Source organism: Vanessa atalanta, chromosome 6 (assembly GCF_905147765.1).
Source record: "Vanessa atalanta chromosome 6, ilVanAtal1.2, whole genome shotgun sequence".
Classification (NCBI taxonomy): Eukaryota; Metazoa; Arthropoda; class Insecta; order Lepidoptera; family Nymphalidae; genus Vanessa; species Vanessa atalanta.
In genome coordinates, this window is record NC_061876.1 from 12,307,119 (window position 1) to 12,332,191 (window position 25,073).

General features: G+C 34.1%; 2 protein-coding genes and 1 non-coding gene across 11 annotated transcripts in view; 1 reads left to right on the forward strand and 2 right to left on the reverse strand.

Moving 5' to 3' along the window:
• Positions 1 to 22,141, forward strand: part of LOC125064947 (rho guanine nucleotide exchange factor 15) — an 81,162-nt gene extending 59,021 nt beyond the window's left edge. For 3 of the 9 annotated variants that reach the window (XM_047672274.1, XM_047672272.1, XM_047672273.1), the window contains exons 3-18: positions 49 to 258; positions 5,706 to 5,851; positions 6,222 to 6,369; positions 6,659 to 7,238; positions 9,189 to 9,358; positions 13,332 to 13,449; positions 16,411 to 16,555; positions 17,569 to 17,746; positions 18,113 to 18,295; positions 18,788 to 18,992; positions 19,108 to 19,276; positions 19,403 to 19,542; positions 19,628 to 19,777; positions 19,919 to 20,054; positions 20,273 to 20,474; positions 20,900 to 22,128. In XM_047672274.1, coding sequence (XP_047528230.1) covers positions 49 to 258; positions 5,706 to 5,851; positions 6,222 to 6,369; positions 6,659 to 7,238; positions 9,189 to 9,358; positions 13,332 to 13,449; positions 16,411 to 16,555; positions 17,569 to 17,746; positions 18,113 to 18,295; positions 18,788 to 18,992; positions 19,108 to 19,276; positions 19,403 to 19,542; positions 19,628 to 19,777; positions 19,919 to 20,054; positions 20,273 to 20,474; positions 20,900 to 21,066 — 3,047 coding nt within the window. In that variant the 3' untranslated portion in view covers positions 21,067 to 22,128. Of the gene's footprint in view, positions 1 to 48; positions 259 to 5,705; positions 5,852 to 6,221; positions 6,370 to 6,658; positions 7,239 to 9,188; positions 9,359 to 13,331; positions 13,450 to 16,410; positions 16,556 to 17,568; positions 17,747 to 18,112; positions 18,296 to 18,787; positions 18,993 to 19,107; positions 19,277 to 19,402; positions 19,543 to 19,627; positions 19,778 to 19,918; positions 20,055 to 20,272; positions 20,475 to 20,899 lie in introns of all 9 variants that reach the window. The other 6 variants (XM_047672266.1, XM_047672267.1, XM_047672269.1 and 3 more) reach the window with 5 other exon arrangements.
• Trnae-cuc lies at positions 6,440 to 6,511 on the reverse strand. Its single transcript has one exon. It is a non-coding gene; the product is annotated as a tRNA-Glu (tRNA).
• Positions 22,142 to 23,000: 859 nt separating the features above from the next.
• On the reverse strand, positions 23,001 to 25,053 carry LOC125064696 (transmembrane emp24 domain-containing protein 5). The gene is made up of 4 exons (XM_047671879.1): positions 24,502 to 25,053; positions 24,153 to 24,416; positions 23,891 to 24,009; positions 23,001 to 23,302 (listed from the first exon to the last, which is right to left on the reverse strand). The coding sequence occupies exons 1-4, from the start codon at positions 24,712 to 24,714 to the stop codon at positions 23,194 to 23,196; spliced, it is 705 nt and encodes a 234-aa protein (XP_047527835.1). The 5' UTR covers positions 24,715 to 25,053; the 3' UTR covers positions 23,001 to 23,193.
• Between the last annotated feature and the right edge of the window lie 20 nt (positions 25,054 to 25,073).

The window sequence follows — 25,073 nt, forward strand, 5'->3', positions numbered from 1 at the left end:
AAGCGGAACCAAAGCCTAAATCTAAATCACCTTGACCGTTCGTTTTAGTATCCGTGACTTCACCAACGAAAGTTTACATCAAGACGAACGCCAAGTCTTCATACTATAGCGAAAATGACGAGAAACCGAATAGCGTGTATCAGAATGTGGAGGACAAGGTGAAGTTTATTGAAGTATTGGAGCAGACCTGGTGGCTCAGCGTGAGGACGGTTCTCCGGGAAGGAGAATTCGAAATCCAGGATCTCGTTGCATTTATTGGTACGCAATTTAATAAGCGGTATATTATAATACAAACATTATTAATTAAACAATTAAAGTATATTATTATTTAGTAACAAGCTTGAAGTCTTTATAATTAATAGTATTACATCGAACAAACGGATAACGTGCACAAAGGCACACAATCAAAATATCTGTTAGGAAAAATTACGTGATGTTTAGTTTAGCTTATTTTTGATACTATTTTAATTGCCAATTATTTTTTCATTATTTTTAACGAAGATATTTACTTTAAATTTGAACATTGTATGATGTAATAGTTTCTGAAATATTGAGAACACGTCCGAACAATATATATTTATATATATTTATATATATATATATATATATATATATACTCATACTATTAAATGAAGAGAGTTTTTTGTAATTCCTAACTGAAAAACTACCAAAAGAATAATTATAAAACTTAAACCAAAATGCAGCGCGCTTCGGAAAAGGTTTTATGAATCTTAATAAATAACTAACTACGCTTCGCAGTTAGTTCCCGCAGTTCGCATCCGCTTGAATTTTAATCTATTGTGTTAAATAAAAATTAAAACGACTATCATTTAACAAGCGGGACTAGTTGCTCGTTAAATATATTCTGGTGATTAATGAAACCTCAATGAAACTGTAACTCAATATATTCGTAATTTAAATAAACTTCAATTAAAAATAAACTGGAATATCAATGTCGTAGTGTGGGATATTCTATTGATAGATGACGGAAGATTACTTTCACTTAAACAGGTAACTGGGAGCCTTATATAGTATCGAGTATCTTGGGACCGAGATGGCCTAGTGAAAAGACATGACGATCTTAACTAATCTTCTCTATCTTAACTAGATTATGTGTTTAAATGTACGTCTTTTTACCGATGAAAACAAAATTAAGTTCTGAAGACGAAGCGTATATATTATATTTTTATGTATGACCACGCGTAACATTTTGCTAATAGACCGATTAGTGTGAAACCACATAAATATGTTATGGGTCATACATGTTTATATATATGGGCTGTTCCTGTACTAAATATACATTATACTTACGCAAATTAACTATCAAAAATTTTAAAATTATTGACAACAAACGTATACCCGACATTCGTTGAATTTAATTGTACGAACCTATTTTTGACCTTTATATTTACGCACGCAAGTTTTATCAAAATCGGATGGCTTCAGAACCAATATAGGACGTATGACTTGCGATGTATTTTTTTGTTCATAATTCTCCGCTCTACCACACTCCATCTATTTTACGTTCATGGCCAAAGCAGTGCCAGAAACCTTCACGCAAGTGTCCACTGTACAGTTACTCTTTTGCATGAATTATCGATACTAATATTAAAAAGACGTAATTTCTTTTTTGCTATGTATGTAAACGGCGTTGATCCCATTTAAAAAAAAACACTGGTAGAAAGGTACATTGTTCCTGAGTGCTATATGTAGACATTACATTTATATCATATCATTTTTTATATAAAATTCACCCGTGCGAAGCCATGCTGGACTTTTATACTTGTAGAACCATATTGTCATCGTCTTGTCCTATAATATATGTATTAGTACAATTGAAGTCACTCTTGACGAGTTTGTAAAGCAGTGTTGTCTTAAATGAACTCTTGTAATTTTACTAAACGTTAATATATTTTTAGTAGCGATATCACATTTTAAGACAACATCTCCTTATAAAAATAGGTACTTTATCATATTTTATGCGTTCACGCATCGTCAACCGATGAAGTTGATACTTTGTCCAGTCGCTGTTGGCTCTTGCGTGAAGGTTTCTGCTATAGCACAATAACAAGGTGCGTGACTCGTGTAATTGCTTACAAAAAATTAAGAGGCATTGTACTATACGCTGGTCATGAGCTAAGTTATAAGAAAGTGTACAGTTAACGAAACAATAGAACAAATAGAACAGATTAACAAAATCAAATTAGTATTAAAGTCTGATCACAGACAGAACTCTTTCCTGACCTATAAATAATGCATGTTGAATGTGGAGTGAACACTAGGCCAATATACATGAAATTTATACTCCTACCAGAAGATATATCGCGTTTCGGAAAAGGTTTTATTATATATTACATTGTCAACGTCTACAGGCGGTTTTGCTTGATTTTAATAAATAATAAGACATTTTTTTTTATATTCATACTGCGTTACAATATTATGTTTTTGTGCCCTGTGTCCTGTATCTGATACTACTGATAGACATAGGACATTCTCTCGGAGACCGAAAATTAAACAAAAAATATGTAAAAATTAAAACACTCATCATAATACCACAACGTTATCAATGATTAATTAATCACATTAATATATGCGCATATTGATTTTTAACTGGTTTTTAATTTAGTCGATACATTAATTAATCGTTTAATTCATGATTGTCAATATTATACCGTCCACGCAACACGGATGTTCGAAAATCCTAATTTGTAGTTATATGAAAAATCTCTTCGAGGCTTGATACTAATTATATAAAATGGGTTCGTACTTCATAGTATAAAACAAAGTCGCTTCCAGCAGTCTGTACGCTTAGATCTTTTCAACTAGGCAAAGCAATTTTAAAGAGGTTTTCATAAATAAAAAATTGCCAAGCTACAATATGTTATTGAATTGTCAAACCAGTCAAAATGAGCAACAATAAATGGTACTTATAATTTTTTTTTAAGATGTTATAAGTAGGCGAACGGACAAATAGGCCACCTGATGGTAAGTCATCACTGCCCATAGACATCAGTTCTGTAAGAAATATTAACCATTCCATACGTCACCAATGCGATAACTTGTGAACTAAGATGTTATGTCACTTGTGTCTGTAGTTATATTGACTCACTGACCCTTAATACCGGAACACAAGAATAATAAGTATTGCTGTTTGGTGGTAGAATATCTAATGAGTGGGTGTTGGCTACCTAGACGGTCTTCCACAAAGGCCTACCACTGATGGGATATAAATAGAATGGTAATAGTGTGTAACATTGATACTTCGAATTCCGTATTGTAATGTCACTAGTGGAATTATAATAACATGACTTTCAAACTCCGCGAAAAGATCTAAGATGAAAAAAGACATTAAATTTTAACTTTGTCATTAATTACAGAATTCTTTAAAATAATATATTTTAAAATAACTAACAATATAATCATATAAATAATTCATAACGGCTCAGGGTCCAAAGGTCCCCGGTAGATAAAAGTATCCTTACTATTTCTATACTCAGTGTATAAACATAAACAGCCTGTAAATTTCCCACTGCTGGACTAAGGCCTCATCCCCTTTTGAGGAGAAGGTCTAAAGCATACTCCACCACGTTGCTCCAATGCGGGTTGGTGGATAATGCTCAGTGTATATTGAAGAATTAATTTAAACCTTGAACTGCACTCAATTTTCAAAATGTAATAAAATCACTCACACCGGATTGTATACGGTGTATTAACAAACGCAAGTAGTTTCATCAGACTAAGTTACATTTGACAACATGATAACAGTGTTCAGTTGGAAATATAAACGATGAACCGAACACTTGTCGAGCGTTCTGTAAAAATATACTCGAACTCAAAACTTGCAATAAAATGTCAAGGCTCAAGTATTCGCGGCTTACATAACTTACTGAGGCAACTCGAGTAAGCACGTCGTGTTTTCGCAACACCGACTATCAACAATGGCTACGTTTTGTTGCGATCCGCACTTAAACACATGCCATTTACATACAAATGAATATTACTATGGTTTTTTTAAGTTAAAACGTTGGTTATGCTAACAAATTAAAAATGTACATTCAAAACGTCCGTTAAAATGCTTGGTGTTCCTTTTTAATTTTAATACATTATTTTGGAATGTAATCGAATGAGCATTTATCCTAAAAATTAACACAATAACTCACTAACTTTTATCCAAGTCGTTAGAACACATCTTAATCGATTATGATTATATCCGTGTATCGCGGAGTTTCTATTCGCTTAATTTGTATTTATAATTTTTTATTTATCTCATGCGCGCCGTTGATGTAAATTATCGTAAAAGTGATTAATGAAAAGCATATTATATCAAATGAAAATCTGTCACGTGTGTATGCAGGGTTATAGAATATACTCCAAACATCCCCGATAGTAGAACATTTTCTTTCTATTGAGGCAAACCCTTGCAAAAGGTCATTTACATTTTCAGATATTTACAGTCTGTATAGGTATGCTACATATATAGCCCGTATATGTCTTATCAGGACTTGTTTAAGATCCTTAAAATATATATACTTATTTTGACTTCAAGTTCGAACGCAACGCTTTAAAGCGATGTAATTTTAATGTTATAATAAGTTGATTGGACTTACTCTGCGTCCCTTTTGCTTAACTTGTTCGCACACGTGTGGCCGGTACTTAAACGTATTTGTAAAGTAATACCACTTATTCTTGACATGGTTATAACGTTTTATTATCTTGACCTGAAAAGCTATACTTGTTATATTTATTCTAGTTTTATTACGTTTTTTATTCTATTTATAGAAAGCATATGTAATGTGCGATATAATATAACCGTTAAATTATCTGGAATATTGTAAAAAAAACATCAAATGTTGACTTTACACTTTGTCAAGACTTTTTACTAAATATAGAAACGTATTTATATAGGGATTAAGTAATTATATATGTATAAGAGCCGAGATGGCCCAGTGGTTAGAACGCGTGCATCTTAACCGATGATTTCGGGTTCAAACCCAGGCAGGCACCACTGAATTTTCATGTGCTTAATTTGTGCTTATAATTCATCTCGTGCTCGGCGGTGAAGGAAAACATCGTGAGGAAACCTGCATGTGTCTAATTTCAACGAAATCTGCCACATGTGTATTCCACCAACCCGCATTGGAGCAGCGTGGTGGAATATGCTCCAAACCTTCTCCTCAAAACGGAGAGGAGGCCTTTATCCCAGCAGTGGGACATTTACGGGCTGCTAAAAGTATATACATTAATCTAGGAGCTCTAATTATGGGCGTTCTTTAATAAATAAACCTTTTGATTCACGTAATGAATACATAATAGTGTTCATATATTATATGAAATTATAAGCATATTGATGTGTAACATCTTCGGTCTCGCTTTCTTGAAAACTGGAAGTGATTTTGGGAAATGTACTTATGAGTAAGTATGTAACAGGATGTAGGGGAAAACGCGCGCTATTTGATTTGACGCATTGAGCGCGCAGAGTACTTGGTCGTCAGATATTACCAACCCATTTTCCGAGAAATTATAATGTTAATATTGCTTAATGCATTAATCAGATCTTACACATCACGTGCGAATACTGTTAGATGCGATAGTTTATTCTTTTGTCTTTTTCATACTATTATATATATCGAGTTACTACGAGTTTTAAAATTTCAGTGCTAAAGTTTGATCTCCATTATCAATGTACTTATCTTATCTTTCCTCAGACTGTGACAGTAGTGACTCCGGGCACCTCTACGAGTCGCTGGAGCCACCGCCGCAGCCCCCGCTACCAGCCCTGCCAGCGCCGCCTATACCAGATGACGACTTCGATTCCTTCGACAGCGACACTGACTCCGACGAACATGAGAAGGTGAATTTTATCATATACAATATAAGAATCAGTTAGGACACTTTGTCGTGCAATTTTTTAATATTCTTACCGATATTCTTACCGACTTCGAAGACGGAAGGAAGAAAAGGTTTTTTGTTTATCCCTGGATAAATTCAAAATACACTCTTTTTAAAGGTCTTGTATAAAAGTACTTTTCATCATTATTTTATAACTAATTTAGAGGAGATAAAGATTTTTGAAAACCAATCTTACGGAATGCGTGATCGCGCTAATCCCTGGAACTAGTCGGATTTGAAAAACATTGCGTTTGATAGTAGTCCTTAGCTCAGGGTTATGGACGATTAAAAGTATTGTTTTTGATTTTATATTTATTTTTTAATTATTTCAGATTATACAGCCTGAGGTTCCCCCCGCGCTCCCTGCGTCTAGATTACCGTCCCCGCCCGGAGGAGGACCGTATACTCTTACTAAAATAGCAAGCGCCGCGCAACGCAAGATGCGGCAGATCAAGCGAAATCTCACAAAACGATACTCTGGTAAAAAAAAATATATATTATTAAATATAGCTTAAAAAAATGATAAATAAAAATTAAATTTAAAAAAAAATTCCGATACCGGGAATCGAACCCGAGCCTCCTGGGTGAGAGCCAGGTATCCTAGCCACTAGACCATATCGGATGATATGTAGTAAGTCGAAATAATCGACTTGTATTCAGTATTTGTACATTTATAATGTAGTCATTTATTTTATTATATTTGTATATCTTGATTTACAATAACGATACTGTTTCTCTAAATGCAATAATTTTTTACTTATCTTTGCAGTGGCAATGGACGCTAAAACATTCACGAAATCAAACAATCAGAACGGGACATACGATGTACCGAAAACACAAACAAAAACAAAGTCGCCAATATACGCAAATTATGAGAAACCAGAGATCCAGCATATATATAGCAATATAAACTTTAATGACACTAGAAATGTTTTAAATAAAGCCGATAATCCCTTGGCGAAGATTACCGGGACGTTCAAGGAGGAATTAAAAACTGTGATAGGGGAGAAAGGTACCAACAGGACTGGGACCGACAAGGGAACAAATAAATCTGTAACAGGGGAAAAGATTAATAATAATAAGACTGCTGAAAAGAGGAATAGTCATGGGGAAGTACCACCCCCTCTACCAGATAAACCCCCTCCAGAAAAGCCCACGACGCCTACAAGTGATACTAAAAGCAGCGGGACGTTGTCACGGAAAGCATATTTCTCCTTCAAGTCTCGGTTCAGGCGAGCCACTTCTATGGCGGTGGATATCAATTCGGACGTACCGAGCGCGCTGAAGATCACCAACTCGACGTTTTACTTGACCGATTCCATGGACGGCGACTCTGGATTCAGCAATTGGTAATTTATCTTTATTTTTTAAGTAAGTAAGTGTAAATCCCGCTTTTGGCAAGAAATTTATATTCTACAAGTTTTTTTTAACGGTATTGTCTTCTTCGTAGCGTTAAGAAAACTTGTATTAGTATCTTGTAAAATTTTGGTTGTGATGTTACCTGGTAATAACTTTTTATGCAAGACCGTGTGGGAAGCCTAACTAACCTAACTCATCATTTATTCAATCGTCGTGTTGCGGTTTAAAGAGTGAGTGAGCCAGTGTAATTACATGCACGAGAGATATAAAGTCAGTCATGCATGTATATTAAAATAACATAAATACATATACAGATAAAAATATCGAAAAGAAATATATTATTTTGAAATTAATAATTTAATAGAATAAACTGACGCCTTTTGTTGTATAGTTATTATACATACATACATGTAACACGATTCGAAATGAGTACCTAAATAATATTATTACCTATATAAATATTCTATAAATAAGATTGAAATACTTACTACTAAGTATTGAATGTGGTATAAATTAATTTAGGGCGGCATTTTGTATAATAAACGCAAAAAAAAGTTCAAACATTTCCATGTGAAACATCCAATAAGTATTAATATAATTTTAATTACATACAATATCCGAAATATTTTTATTGTAAAAAAATAATATCAACTTTAAAGTTATATTTGGCATTTTGGAAGAATACAGGTTTGCAATTTATTTGCAATATTAATGACTTCGGCAATTTGCCCTGTGGCGTGTGTCGCAATATGTCTGAGAAGACGGGAAATTTCGTTGCGCAAATATTATAATCAGGTTCGTTGATATTGCCTTAAATACGATTAATGTTATATGAGGTCTTACTAAATTATAATAGTGCTATAAAATTAACTTATCATTTGATTGACATTTATACGCAGTCTTTAGGACCATATTACATTAGTATATTCTGCCATACTGCTTTAACATACAACAAATTATAATATATATTAAATAGTTAAAATGAACTGTCATAAATCTGTCACTCATAATCATAAATCACTCGTAAATAAACAGGTAAACTCATATAGGAATGAGCCCAATATCAGTTAAAACTATATTTAAACGCGGACGTGTAGCCAACTTGCCCAAGTTACAATTAGATAAGCCTGATAGCCTGTTTGTCATAAAATGGATAGTCCATGTTATCTGCATGATAATAAATATAATAAAAATACACTTACATAACTAGCTACCTGTCTTGACTTCACTTGAAACAAATGACGATTTTCGTTGTGAAATTGGACATTGGATAATTTAAATTTATTAAATCAATAATTACCGCTGGCACCAAAGTTATATAAATTTTCATCAAGTTATTTAAAATCTACATCAATATAAATCAAGGCAACGTTACCATTTGACGCCAAGATATATAAATAGATATAAAAATTAATCACCTGCATAAATAATCAAGTCATGGCCTTTTCAGTAAATATATGTATATATATTGGAAAATTAAAAATTCTTATATATGTGTATGTGTTATGTTCCAATAATTACGAGTTCTTCTTGTGGTATACAATATACTACCCTAGATAACAATGGTAGACAGACGAGCAAATGGGCCACCTGATGATAAGTGGTCACCACCGCCCAAAGACTTTGGCGCTGTAAGAAATATAATAATCATATAACCATTCCATACATCTCCAATCAAGTTGGATACCAAGATATTATGTTCCTTGTGCCTTTAGCTACACTGGCTCAGTCACCCTTCATTCCGAAACACAATAGTATTAAATATTGCTATTTGGCAATAATGTTACTTAGAATATCTGATGACTGGGTGGGATACTACCCAGACGGGCTTGCACAAAGATCTACCACCAAAAGATATTCGCAATTATGAGTCCGCTATGTCGAATCTCATTAGATATTTGAGTTAATGTGTGCAGTGTCTCAATACGAGGTCGTTTCAGCAGCGAGACGGGTGCGGAGACGCTGTCGCCGGCCGACCGGCGCCGCGACGGTACGCTCCGCGCGTGGTCCGAGTCGTCCCCGTGCCTGGCACTGGAGCGCCCCGCGCTGCCGCCGCCGCCGCCCCCCGCGCACCGCGCGCCGCACACTGACCTTAGCGCTGTCAACGAAGGTCGGGATTATTTGCTTTACTTGAGACGTCGACTGGAACTACGGCTGATAGGAGCTAAATGTAGCGTTAAATAGGGATGTATCTGTATTTGTCAGATCTAGGCGTGCCCGTTCATTTTGATAAACTATTCCATTGACATTTTGTATTGAATATTGATGTCCTTGCAGCGTACCCCTTTCAATTTCACCTTTTACTCTAGTGATCTTTGCATTGTCTTCCTCGTTAAGATATTTACCTTTAGTCACATAAGTAGAACTGTTTTTTTTAACCTTGCCTAGTATTCCATATCCTTACTATATTTTAAAGCCTAAAAGTTAGCTATGCCAAACTTTCTACCGTCCTAGTCTTGTCGTTTCCTGTCTTGTGCACTTCGGAACATTCAAGGAACAAAATTTGCGGTATCTTGTTAAAAGAAAATACATACTTATATGTGTGTGCACATATATAATATTACGGAGTTGAAAAAAATATAGCGTTAGTATTAGTTAAACTCCATTCAGTTTACATACACTTAGTAGTTCTTGAAGTATATCTTTATTTATAATACAAAACTTTTACTACACTTAACAACATATATACCTACACTCAATTTTTTCTTCAATTAAATTCCAAATTTTCGATAACAACTGCACCAACATTCAAACTCCTTTTATTATCCAATCCATATATAATTCAAGATTTCGACCAATGATAACGCGTCAAATTTGTCGCATGTCAAAATTGTTTATTTGTCTTTACTCCTGTAATAGGTAGGTAAACAATATCTTGATTGCATTGGTTTTAAAATTCACAAGTGCGGCTCCCGAGGCAAATAATATTAAATCAGCTATTTTTGGTTGCAATCAATCTATAACTTTTTTTATTGATGCATCAATAAAAAAGTTATAGTATTGCCAGATTCTCATTACAGAATTCCTAACGTAAATGTTTAATAATACTAAAAATATTATTAAATATTTACGTTAAACTGATGTTTTAAATTAGCTTGATAATGTAATAATGTAGAGTTAAATTAAGTTAAAAGTAACTTAATAACAGTCAAGTAACGAGTCCATATATTGTTTGAGAAAGATTTATTTTAAATAAAGAACTTGAAAAGATAATAGAAAGAGTCACAGATATTTTTATATACAAAGAAAAGTATTTTATTCTAAATATCACAATTAAACTTTCAATATTCAAATAACAATACCCTTATTCATTAAAATACATCCAAGTAATCACATTATATTATCATTATATACTGAATGATGGCAACGTGATTTCAACACCTCCAATCTCCACTCTCTTGATGAAAATCAATGGCAGTAAAGGTACTTTACTCGAATAAAGAATATTACGTCATTTAAGTTATTCAAATAAAAGTAACTCTGAATTGTCATGTTAGTGCTGAATGAAATTTAAAACCGGTTCGGAAAGTAGAATCTGCCGAGAAGAAACGGCAAGACACTCAGTAGATACTCTTTTCCACCATTATAATTACAAATGACAATAATGTTGTTAACATATTTTGAATCAACTGTCGGTATTCCCACTTCATTAAAAACAAACCCAAAGGGAGTCTTGATCAGTTTTAGGGTTTTCGATTTCGATTTATTCGAATATATCGATATCGATTTATTTATTAAATCCTTAATTATTTATTAAACTTATGTACTTCTAAAATTCGAGCATTCCTCGACTAATAACCGAATGAAACCGAAATAGTTAATAATAATAATACGCATTAAATGATTAAAGATATTAATGTTGATGGACGTTTAATAGCTGTTATAATTATAAAAAGGGTTATCGTAGTCACATCTGCCTTTTAACTGACAACTGTATTGGAATGCTACTTGTACTTTTTACATTAGGTATATTTCCGTTAAGGATTCAAGACGAGTGTAACATAAAATTACATACCTTTTTAATTTAAATTTCGAAAACGGTTGTGGCTCATTATGAATCATTTTTAATACAATTGTAAAAATCATTAAAATAGTTATTATATTAGTGAATACCCGTAAAGTGGAGTATTTTTATTTGAATTTGGTTGTATTTTTTAAGTGAAATTGGTATCGACGTTAAAACCAAAATTTCAAGACCTAATTCGAGTGCAACGTAAGTATGTTTTAATGACAAATTTTTGACGTAAGATTTCATTAACATTAAAATGCATAGAATGGTTGGAAACAGACTCAACTATTTTGCGTTTAATATTTTGTTTAAAGATGTAAGTTTTAATGTTTATTAAAACGTTAAACTGGGGTTAAAGTACTCTTATATGCAATTCGACATTACGATAACCTAAAACTGATTACTGAGAATTCGTAAGAGCTAAGTCAGTTCCTTGTAATATTGAAACCTTTTTTTTGTACATTAGCGCTTTGTCCCGTTAAGTACAGATTACAGTTGACGTCTCATCGTAATTTATACATTAAATCGTTCCCAAAGGGTTACTTGATAAAACGAAGACAGCGCTAAACAGAGGTCAGAACCTCTGTTCCTCTGCAAATAACTAATATTTATTATCTATTTTGAAATGCGCTAAAAGTGTCCACTCCACTTCTAGTAGTAACGAACTACAAATATGTTGCAGTACAATTATTAATAAATGAATTATTATCATATAATTTTTATTAAAAAAAATAAAAAAATCGGTTAGTTTTGTATTTAAGTAGACATAGCTCAACGGGTGCTATGAATGAAAGAACAAGTTGTTTATTTTTAATATTAGTTATTTTCAGCGGTCAGAGGATGGTTGAGGCACAAATCGTACAGCTTCGTGAATGTCATATATATATATGTTTGCACTGTCTTTGTTCTTCTGTTACAATACATCTTATTTGTTATCATTTTATGGGTTTTGGTATTAAGCATTCATTTTCAGCTACAAAATAATTGTTATTCTTTTCTTTTACTCTTAAATATCTTTTACTTTCAAACTTTTATTATTCATGTAATTATATTATTTTTCGTTCATTTATGTTTTTTTTTTTGCAATTATATCGATTTAATATTAAACTGTTTTCACAAACAACAAAGAATATTATGCATCTAGAAGCGTCTTAAATATTAATTTTATACTGAGAAACATTTACTCTTAATAAAATGTGAAATACATTTTTTAAATCGTCTAAGATTTGAATAATATAATTCTACTCGTGATGCTAGCTTGTTATATCCTTGTCAAGGCGACTTAAGCATTTTTATTGTTATAAATAATGATTTTCCTCACGGTTTAATTACTCCAACGGCCTTAGAGTGCATCACTTTGCGACCTACAGATAAACGTGTGGGCAGAGACGTTGGATTCTTTAATAACCTATTATAGTTAGTCACTCTTTATTATCTGCACGCGATAGACGTTTCAATGTTTAATAAATAGTTGATCGTTATAATTGAAAAACTCTGCGCACTTAGTGTATGTGTTGATTTATGTTTCGCTTCTAAATGGGTCGTGAGTTATAATATTTAATCATTTTATATTCTAATTTCGTTAAATTATGTCACAGCATGACGTATAGCAGCATATCATAGATACTAACATTTAAATGTATGCATGCAGTTATACTGGATGTAATCTGTGCAGTGCATGGAAGTGTAGAATAATTTATGCACATCGATCCAACGTTACACCCACGTCTAATAATGATCTCTTGTTCGTTTTGTGTACACTGAGTGGCCTAAATTCAGGTCGTTGCGTTTTACTTGTTAAGTTGTAAATAAACCATTTTGTGCAATTACAGTATCGTTCAATTTACTATGATAAAGTTAACTAAATTTGTAGAATTTATTTCTTTACTCATTCAAAATTGTTGCCTTATATCTAAAGTTGTTTTCAATTTATTACGTGTTAGAAATAATGATGATATAAAATAAACCAAGAGCCTTGTATAAGGCATAATAACGACTCAACGCAAATGAATGGCTCTCATTGTACACAACAGTCACCACTAAGAATCTCAAACAAATGTTATGAAAACAACAGAGCTGAAGCGGCTCCTCCCGACCCTCTCGCGCAAGGAGAAGGGGCCGCGCACGCGAACCTCGTGGTACGCGGAGTGCGGCGCAGACGCGGTTCCCCCGCACACATCTACGTCGTCCTGGTAAGTCTTATCCAATGATAATGATAACGTTTTCTCACAATTATACTTTATTCGAAGCCAAACTTACTAGAGAATTGTGAAACTCAAATTTAAGTGCAACTTAAAGGTCATTGTCATGCTTACTAAGTTACACGCGTTTTTTTTTAATTAATGTATTTATTATTTTATTTTAATAAAAACATAATAACCACTCTGTCAAGTTTAAATTTTACTCACACTTAAATTATATTTTTTAAAAAATAAATACCTAGAAAATTAACTCCTAAAAATGTATAATGTAATAAAATAAATATTATTTCTATCAAAACTATAAATACATGCACTATCTAGCAGCATTGTGTAATACTTGGAATCCTTCGAATCATATTCGAAATATACAATAATACTCGTAGGTAGCTTCTAAGAAACATAAAATACAGTTATATTTTATACAGTGCGGTTTTTCTCACATTAATAAATTACAAAAAATATTTACATCACGTACAGTTAACTTAAATTTAAATAACATTTTATAAAAAAATAATATAATAATTGATTCATAAACAATATATTTCAAAAAGTGTCCGTTGCGAGCCAGGTGTTGAACTACTCTCTATACTTATTGAAATAATTTATCATTAAAGAAAACCAATAAATAGTTTCAATGCTTAGTTAGTAAAACAAATTTATACGCGGGCACAAGAGACTAAAGTATAGCGGACTTGAAGGCCTAAGAGATCGTCATGCCGTGTGCCGTCACGGTATACAAGTCGATCTTACTCCCAATAGATGTTTCAAAAAAATGACGATAGACATTTATAAATATGTAATATATATTATATAACATGTTTATAATCACAATGGGCAATGAGCATAACAGGCAACGGTATTAACGACCTAGATCCCATGTCTGTCAACGCTCTGTCAGGGTATTAAACAATCTTTTCTTTTTTTTTAATTTTATATTTTTCTTGGAAAGGCAAATGTATTGCAGTATTTATTTTTTGACGATTTCTCTTTTATAATTTTTTTATCATATTTTATTATTCATAAGGCAAGGACTCAACTTTCAACTATCCACAAAACAACAAATTATGATTATTACAATTTAAATTTGCAATAGAATTTTTTACAATTTCTTGTACCACTAGTGGGATAATTCAATTTTATTTGATAGTCCTGATTCGTAAGGATATATAAGTTGATTGCGGATTATAATCTTCGGGCCGGAGCCGTTCAACATGACGCGGCCATTATGCGCTGACTCATAAGCCTGTTCTGGACGGTTACGCTTGTCGTAGTTTACAAGCAACAGCGAATCCTAACAGACTAAAAGTTTCTTGTAGTTATACCATCAGCGAACTTAAACAAAGCTCCAACAAACGAATTTCTTTGTAGAAATAAAATCGATATGTTACTTGATCACTGATTTACAAATTTAAAATGATGTCAAAATTTATATGTATTTTATATAGAACTTGTTCTATACGAGTCATATCTATGGTCAATCTTTTGTAGAAATTCCTAAAGGAAGATACATCGATTCAACAATTAATTATTGAATGGTTTTTTCTGAGTCAATAGATTTCCCACTGGCCTATTCCGATCGAATAAGGAATAAAGGCAAACCTTAAGTGTTTACGTATTCCATGCAAATTGCTAATAGCTAAGCTGATTGATATATAATTTAATAATGTAATATATTTTTAATGTGTTATTATATTATTATGTTACTTCTTAAATTCCAAAACAGTTTCTTCGACATTCAAAATAGCATTTTTACGCAAATCCATAGAGAATATCATAGAATATTCAAGCTGTCATCCAATTATATCGCGTGTGTTGTTGTTTATATGTCTTTTGTCGTCTTGGTTGGAATAGGCTTTATATTTCGATCGTATAGGATTGTCTCCTATACGATCGAAATGCGGTTATAGTGGACTCACTTTAACCATTCACTAAAAGAGTTAAAGTTTAAACATTAAATATATGTTTTTATGACATTCGCTCTTGTTAAGTTAGTGCTTATCACTACACAATATTTCAATTCCGCTAATCACTTGTAAATTGACACACCAATGAATTTAATGTGTATATATATATACCTACATAGTTATATCTTTTGTTGGATGGACATCACAGAGTTACGAATCCTCTCAGTAATATTTTGTCGTTTTGCCGTTCAGTGGCGGTAATTGTTTACAAATTTTGTGGAAGTTTAGTTGTTATTCATGTTTATAATAATTAAAACAGATGTTTGGAATACAAAATTATATTGTCCAAGTGGTCCTGATAATAGTTTCGTATCGTGACCCCCTATAAGTCTGTAAAGGTCAGAAATTAAACATTTATTAAGAGTATTTATTTGTTTCGCAGTTTCATATTAATAATATGTTTATTTTACTGTCTTAATTACGTAAAGACCATTTTATTTACACGTTTGACAATGTTTTATTTAATATTTATCAGGTTATAACATTGCACGTTCAGGTTTTACTGCATACTTTTTATGTACTTAATATCTTTTAAAAATCAGTGCAGACCGGTTCGTGCTCGAAAACCGTTTTTTTTTTACAACAATCAAACGCAAAGATACCACGAGCGTTGACTGTTATCGGTTATTTTACGTTAATACATTTTTAAGAATCACAATATTGTTTTAAAATATCGCGATTAACGCTCTGACGTTGTGAAATTATTTTTACCCGTTATTATTATTTGCATATCGTAATTCATATCGCGATCCCAGACTTTCTCTCAACTTTAACCTTAAACTACTTATCTCGTCTTACCGCGAAGAATCTGAATAAACGTGAATAAAATTGATAAATCAAATACGACTCCGTACCGTCATTTTACGTGCTGTTCATAGATTTATATCTAAAGATGTGCTTTTATATGAGTATCGTGAGTAATTGAACGAATCGTCTTCGATGTTTGGATTTCTAAATTCGACATTGACCGAATTGGTAATTATTCTAGGTACGCGGAAGCCGGTCTTTACCAGGCTGGTAACATCTCGTCGTCATCGGGTGCGTCCTCGGGCTCGCACCCAGCGTCGCCGCTCCCACACTCGCTGTTCACCCACGAGCCGCTGTACCAGTTCTACAACGCCGCTAAAGTCGAGGTAAACTTTCAAAACGTTGCTAATCGATTTTAAATTAAGTGTTTCCTTTTTAGTGTATCTACTTAAACGTTATGAAGATATCTATACCGTGTCTGAAATTGCTCAAAGGAATTATGGAATTAATAGTGAAACTTATTGAGACCAAATTCAGTTTTTCACATGAAGGCTAGTCTACAATTATCACATCGTGTAGAATTATCATATAGATACATAATAATTTATTCATAATAATATCGTAAAATGAAATAAACAAAATTTAGAAATAATAAACGATTTCTACTAAAACATTTTATAGATAACATGATGATGTAGAATTACAATGAAATGGAGGTACTGACTGATTGACGTTTGGTAAATCTAAGAAATTACGTCGTCGTAGATGAGTCAGTTCTTGCGTTCTTATTAATCCATTTTTCCGGTGGTTTGACACAAATACAATCACAAAGGGAAATTGTTGCTTAACATTTACAGTTTAATAAAGTAGGTTATCGAAAATATTTTATTTTACCGTAAACATATGGGCCAGTACAATAAATTTAATTCGTTTATGAAACGTCAAAACAAACAGTTTTATCTTGTTTAGTGTGTTAATTGAGATACTAATTGCTTCGTAATTGATGTAACCTCCAACAACGTTAAACTTGACCTTACATTTCCATGTTTGTCGACGACGTTAGTGGTCTATTAGACTCATGATTACAGAGATCCAATTCATATTTATGACCAAAGTATTTGCGGAAGTTATACTCGTGAATGATGTTTTGCGCCATGTCGAGCTAAACGTGTCGCGTTTATTGTTTTTTTTATTATTTACATTGTAAAACTAGTAACAATTTAGTTTAAACGGATATTATTACTACTCAATCAATCGAGTTACCTATTACAACACTCAGACACCCGGTAGATGTACAATAACTGTTGTGTATATTATGTACACAACTGTTACATAACTTATATGTATAATATGAAAAGGAAAACAGGAACCGAGAAAAACTAAAATAAACAATATTTAGTCGGCGTGCCGCGAGACGGGCGACTCGGACTCGGACGCGTACGAGACCGGCGGCGGGTCGACCGCGGGCTCCACCGCGAGCTCGACGCGACCCTCCGCCATGGCGCTCGTGGCGCCGCGCGGGCCCGCGCGCACGCTGTGGTGCGAGGTGCCCGAGGTCGTCAACTCGGCTGTGCTCAGTGAGTACTAATAAATACCTACAAGAACTCTATTGATAATCGCTTACACAACTACGGATATTATATACGAAATACATATCTACCCCTCCTTTAGAAAAAAAAACAAATGTATATAATTATTTACCAAATACCAAATCTTTAAATGAACCAAAGCATAAAAGCGTCGATACTAATTTTCAGCATTGTCCGTGCGGACACTACACGTTAGCTTAAAAAACAAAAAACAAACTTCACCCTTGTGTTAGAAATTATATTATTGTCCGTTTGATTTGTCGATTTGTCAATTGTATACAATAAAGTCCATAAATAATTTTATTTTCGAATTCATTTAGTTAGATTTTATAAAATAAAATTTTTACAAACCAGGTTCGTTGGCACCGGCTCAAAAACGACTCCAGGAAGCGAAGTTCGAACTTCTGACATCAGAAGCTTCATATCTAAACTCGCTGAACGTACTCGAGACGCACTTCATCTCGCACCCCGCTTTCCGCGACCGCCACGTGCTCCCGCGGGAGGACTGGGAAACGCTGTTCTCCGCCATCATACCGGGTATTAATCACATGATAGTAATGAGTTATTTTAGCCATAGAACGAGGTTGGCAATTTTGCTTTGTAATACCATTGAAACTTAAGTCTTACCTAGTAGTAACAAGTATATTATATATACTTCTAGTACATTATAAAATGTATTGAGTAATATTACATACATGCGTTTTACAAAGTCTAGGTCTTCTTATCCCTCTTGGTTTTCGAGAATTTTCGCCAGTCGCTTTAAATTACATAGCAATAATAAGCAGCCGACGCTATTAGTGGCAGTAAAACGCCAATTTAAAGTATTTTAGAGATTAATCAATCTAACATTTGAAATTAGTTATTATTACATTTGAGAATTTCTTGTAGATACAACTTTTCCTTCGAATGAGCTCAAATCAACGAATATTCTTATGTAATCAATAAATATGTCGATTAGTAGTGCGCCTAATAAATTATCTGATTTTCTTACTTCCAGTCACCGCAAAATGTTTTTTTTTCTTTTTCTAGTGCGCAAATGTTCTCAAATTCTGATGACGGAATTAGAAAAGTGCTGGCAAGAGAATATCTTGCTCCAAGACATATGCGACATCGTTCAGCGCCACGCCGAAGCGCGATTCCATTCCTACGTCAAGTACTGTGAGAACCAGCCGCTTATGGTCAAGACGCTGCAGCGCCTGAGAGAGCGCCCGTCCTTCGCTGCAGCGCTTAGAAGGTATGTTCACCACTTTACAGTAAAAAAACAGATATTGGACCTGCAGTCCAACTTTTCGGTATTGCTTATATTTGTCAAAGACAAAATTACGAATGCCTATCTTTTTTGTCCTCAGACTGGAAGGCCAACCCGCGTGCCAGAGCCTGTCGCTGCACTCGTTCCTATTGCTGCCCATGCAGCGCGTGACGCGCCTGCCGCTGCTGCTAGATGCCGTGCTGCGCAACCTGGCGCCCGCAGACGACGAGTACCGCGGCTGCATGCACGCACTCGCCACACTCAACGACGTGCGTACCGAACATAACCTCTCATAAATACCGTAACCTCGACGTCTTACTTCGTATATCACTGCGTATGTGGTACCATATGTGGCGACACCGCCATCTAACGGTAGTTTCGACTGATGTGTGCAGTTCGTGTCGCAGTGCAACGAGGGCGCGCGCAACACGGAGCGCGTCGAGGAGATGTGGCGCGTGGCTCGGGACATACACGTGCCGCCCGCGCTGCGCCGCGCGCCCGAGCTCGGCCCCGCGCTCTCCCGCCGCGACCGCAGGTACACGCGCACACACGCACTCCCAGACACACGCAATGAATGGCGCCCGCAATACTGATAATTAATTTCGTTTCTAATATTGCAGACCAATTCGCTGGCTAGTCCGCTCGGGGGAGATGACGCAGCTACTCTGGAAAAACGATGAGCTGAAACTTACCTTCGGCAAAAAGTTCCACAAAATACCGCTACACCTCTTCCTCTTTAACGATCACCTCGTTATCACGAAGAAGAAGGGGTAAGTCGATTACCCTAATTATTTAAACGTAGTTTGTTACAATCTTCAGTATATTATAATTTAAATAGATTTCTGAATCAAATCGCACTCAAAGTTGTCTATGGTATGTCGCTAACATTGTGAAACCTTCACTCTCGTCAGCGAGGACTCGTTCGTAGCCGTGGACCACTGCGCGCGCTCGCTGGTGGAGGTGTGCGCCAGCGACGCGGCCGCCGGCGCCAAGCACGCGCTGCTGCTCACGCTGCTGGAGAACCACGAGGGACGCACCATCGAGATGGTACCTACGGCAGCTCTGTTCTCGCACGTTCACTTACTCATATTAACGAATTTGAGTCAGCTTCTACAACGTGCAACAATATAAAGATATTGAACAAAGGATTTTTTTATATGATTTGACTCACTTAAGTCGCACGTTAATCGCCTCCAGTCCGTTCGCGCGGGCACTGTTAAGAAATACAGACTGTATAGTACGGTCGGCGTGTGTCTGTGCCGCAGCTGCTGTCGAGCCCGAGCGAGACGGACGCGCGGCGCTGGGCGGAGGCGCTGGCGCCGCCCGCCGCGGGCGCCGGGGAGACGCTGTACGCGGGCTGGGACTGCCCGCAGGTCACCGCGCTCTACGCCTACGCGCCCGCGCAGCCCGACGAGCTGGCGCTGGCCGAGGGGGACGTCGTCAACGTCACGCGCAAGACCAGCGAGGGTGAGTGGAGACAAACATTTTACAATGTTACATCCCGTAAATTTAAGGATCAAAAAGTTGCATCGGTGCTTAAAAAGTTAAACAAATATTTCGGACTCTTATAGGATTGGCAATACTTTATAAAGCGAATACAAGATGTCTTAATTACATAAACAAATATTATTTATCATCTTGGTTCAATTATTTATCATCTTGCGATGAAGCTACTTACTTCCTAACAAGGTACCTAAAAACCGATGAAAAGATGAAAATTTGGTATCACAATGTCAATGTTCCCAGAATGAACTTATTGTCTGGTTTCATTTCGATTTATGACATTACTTTTTGTTGGGGTAAAAATAACGTTCTGCCGACGCTGCAGTACGTACACGCTACACGAGCACTTGTATAAGATTCTATAGCTAAGAATGTCGATCCGACCGCAGGCTGGTACTACGGCGAGCGCACGCGCGACGGCGAGGCGGGCTGGTTCCCCGGCGCCTACACGGCGGAGATCGCGTCGCAGCACGTGCGCGCGCGCAACCTGCGCCAGCGGTACCGACTGCTGGCGCTCTCCGCCACCTACCTCGGACAGAAGAAACGGTCCGTCTGAGCGACGGGCTGCTGCTGCTGCTATTGCGATCGCTCGATAATCCGGAGCCAACGATTTCGAAAAAAAATCATTATTGATGTCATCGTACGAGTTCATAAAACATAAATAATAATACTAAATTAATAAAACAAAAAAGTGCTACTTAAAACAACGCTGTTCATATAGTCCTCTAATAAATATCCCTTTGTATGTTTCAATTTCATTTTATATTATTACAGTAAGGAAATTTTAAAGTTGTATTTGTTCTTAACTTATTAAAAGTATGGAAAAATGTAAAGTTCAAAAAGTTTTACGGTATGTATCATTTTGTATAGTATATTTATAAGATGCGATTGTTAATAAGTAATAAGTATTAATTCACATTAATTATGACCGTGTTTTAAGAATAAAGTGTTTCCGTCCAGAAACTGCCTTTTGTAATTTTAAGACAATTTTTGGAGTATTTAATGCGTGGAAATTTATCAAATCGTTGTTGGATACATTGCACCGAATTTTGCGTAGAGTTTAATGTTGGTGCTTTTAAATTTAGAATATTAAATGTATAATTATTTTAAAAATGACATGCTGATGTGTAGCTATTATACTAACGTAAGTATGCGAAATGTACAGTTACGAATGAGATTCACGGAAAATTATTGTATAGAATTGTTTTTGAATTGAAAAAATAATATTTAGTTTTAGTCTATTAATAACTGAAATATACACATTTAGAATGTTTATGTTTAACAGTTGAAAACTTCAAAGATAATGATTAGAATATTTTTTAAACTTTCTAAATTTAATTCTAGATGTGTATGATTTGAAACTTTAGTTTAAAAATATATGTACGTATACCATTCACTCGTTTGCTGATTCATAAATTAACTAGTCAAATAGCGGACGAGTGGAATTTGAATATTTAAAAAAAAATGAAGACAGTTTACAGTACAGATTCCGCCAACATTCCCTTTTTTCAAAAACTATTTTATTTCGTTAAGAAATTTGCACTATAATTTTTTGTTCAACATATGTCTATGTAGTATCTTAAATTATTTTAATGAATGTAAAAATCTAGACATTAATTTAATTAAGATCATGAAGCAGAGTAATTTACATCAAATATAATTTTATAAATATAACGACTTTTATTTATTATATCAAGAATACTTAGTTAATAAATAGTAATTTAATAATAAAATCAATTGTAAACATTAACTCACCTTATATTATTTCTATTGCTGGTAAATTTACATTATCAAAACTAAAAAAAAGAATTTAGAAAAACTATTTTACTTAATAATGTACACCAAAACGAATACGTATTTTATCTAGTTTTGATGGTGTAAATATAACAGAAATAGAATTAATATAAGAGAAGCAGAAAACATATATAAAGTAGATGAGTATTTATTTATTTATTCAAGTCTGTGCACAATCAGAATAGTTTTTAAGAAAAAAAAGCGCGCAAGGTGCGGTCTTTATTCATTAGTGGATAAATGTGATATTTTAATGAAGTCATTGTTGATGGGTATACAAGATGTAGATCTTCTTTTTGTAGCACATTTATATTTTTTCTCTGCCCAATTATAGGACATAATTGCACATGCCTAGAAGATATCTCTGCGGCTGCAGCCCAAGGTACGGTGGAAACTTTATTTGAGTGTGTATCATGGATAATATTGCATACAAAAATGAAAAAACTTGCTGCTTGTCTTGTACTTTATTGTTTTATACGATTTTCGTCATTATAAGGCAATTTTTACTTTATACAAAACTAGGACGTTTTTTAAACTCATAACACCAATCAATCTTTCTTTAAAAAATACATACAAAAAATATTTTCATTCAATTTACATTATAAATTTTTGTTAATTTAACAACAATAAAAAATATTTGAAATATAAAAAAGTAAAAATAAAAACAAAACAACTTTTTAAAATATCTTATCAAATTCTATTTTAACTAATATTTATGACCTTATTATTTTTAATCTATTGTATGTTACACTAATTATGATTATGGTCAAGTAAAGAAAAAATAGCAAAAAAGAGATCAGTTAGTAAGTAATAAAAATAACGTTAACAAGGAATGAGTTGATTCAGTCAAGAGTTAATTGTGTCTTTTTCTTATCATAGAATATTAAAAAAATTATATTCTTGTTTTAGACGAGTTTTCCTTAACTTCAAAGAGTTTTCTTACAAAATATACTTGCAGTGTACCTGTTGCTGCAACTGCTATGATTTGTATAAACGACCACCTGAAAATAAAACAATAAAAATCAAATGGTTTGATATACAAGCTGCTGTCAAATGAATAATCTTACTCTCCTGAGATATTAAGCAAGCATAATTCTCATTTACTTAATCTTAATGTTATTTCTGCTGGGCACAACAAAGCAGAAGTAAGTTCTTAAACACGTTCTGATTATAAAAAGAAAGTAAAAATATTATAATCAGATCTAAAACAATATTAAATATAGCACAATGCTAAGAAAGTAAAAGTTTACCAGAGCATCTGGTAGCTCTTAGGTAGGTCCTGGTGGACAGTGCATAAAATCCAGGGCCAAAGATGTGTAGTAGTATTTCTAATCCATTTGATATAAAAGTGAAAGAGCAGTAAAACAAAAGTTCAGGGTCATTACACCCAAATAAATATTGCCACTAGTTTCACTTTAACATCTTTCTTATTAAAATATAATGATTGGTTTTACCACATCCAAAAAGTTCTTATATTCACTTTTTTTACTTTTAAAAACCAATATCTGAGTATGAAAGCAAATCAATTATAATCTGACGATAACATAATGATTTAATTATTCCAACTTGTACAATTAACTTTTACATACCTTAATACATAAGCATTATTGTCTACTAATAAATTATAATCTCGAGATTCTCTTGCTCTGGAATGATATTGATATTGTAATATGTCATTGACATTGCGCTCCACAAATTGTATTGAGTTCTGGAACAATATTAGGTTTAGTTAAAATAAATGTTAATGTTTTTGGTAAAACATAAACAAATCTGTCTACTTCAATCTCTTTTATAAACATTTTTGTTTATTTCTATTGTTTATTTAAAATATATGTAATGTAAAAAACTTACTGTGAAATTCTTGATATTCATATCAAGCTCCTCTACCTCCTTTGCATATTGCTCCCATTTATCATACCTAATCACAGAAAGGTACAAGTTGACTAGTTTTCCAGCAAACCTTGAGAACTGGTTGTCTATACACACGGCATAATAGCCACCAGAGCTTGACTGGTCAGCATACTCCGCACTCTGGCGCCACTCGTATGGGTGCACTATCTGTCCATTAGGGTGCCGAACCGCAAACCCACACATTCCGTCGCCTCCTTTTAACACCTACCAACAAAACAAACCAAATCTATTTATTTATTGCTAAGTATAATTATCACATATGTATTGATTGGAGAGAAAGGCTAATTACTTGATAACTCGCGTAAAAAGTAGCGCCCTGCTGGACATACTGAAAATAACAGTCTTCCTTGCCAGCGTCGATGTGTACTTTGTAATCCATGGTGACTGCTGGTAGATTTTCGTACCATGGTGTCGGTGACGACGAGGATGATTCGCCGACATGTGATAAAATTGTAAATATTAGTGTTATTAAAGAAAACATATGCCACGTCCTATGAGCCATTTTTGAAAACTGACGTGGGTGATGAAAGTTGAAACGGTTAAATTGTCAAAATGTCTATTAGCATATTTGTATTCTGTGTACAAGAGAAAAAGATAAACTTTCCACAGAAGAGAATACATCACAATTCATAGAATTCTGTTCTACTCCACCTTTCAGCCATTTTAAGCATGAAATAAATACACAATAATTATTATTTAAACTTAAAGTTCCAGTATTTTGATTACACGCCAAGCAATGTTTCGTTCTATTTATTAGAGATTATTTTTGTTATCCGATAATTTATTTATATCTCTTATTTGTTTGTCATAATATAATGCTTTTATATTCTCTCTACCCCACATTTATACCACGATTACGGC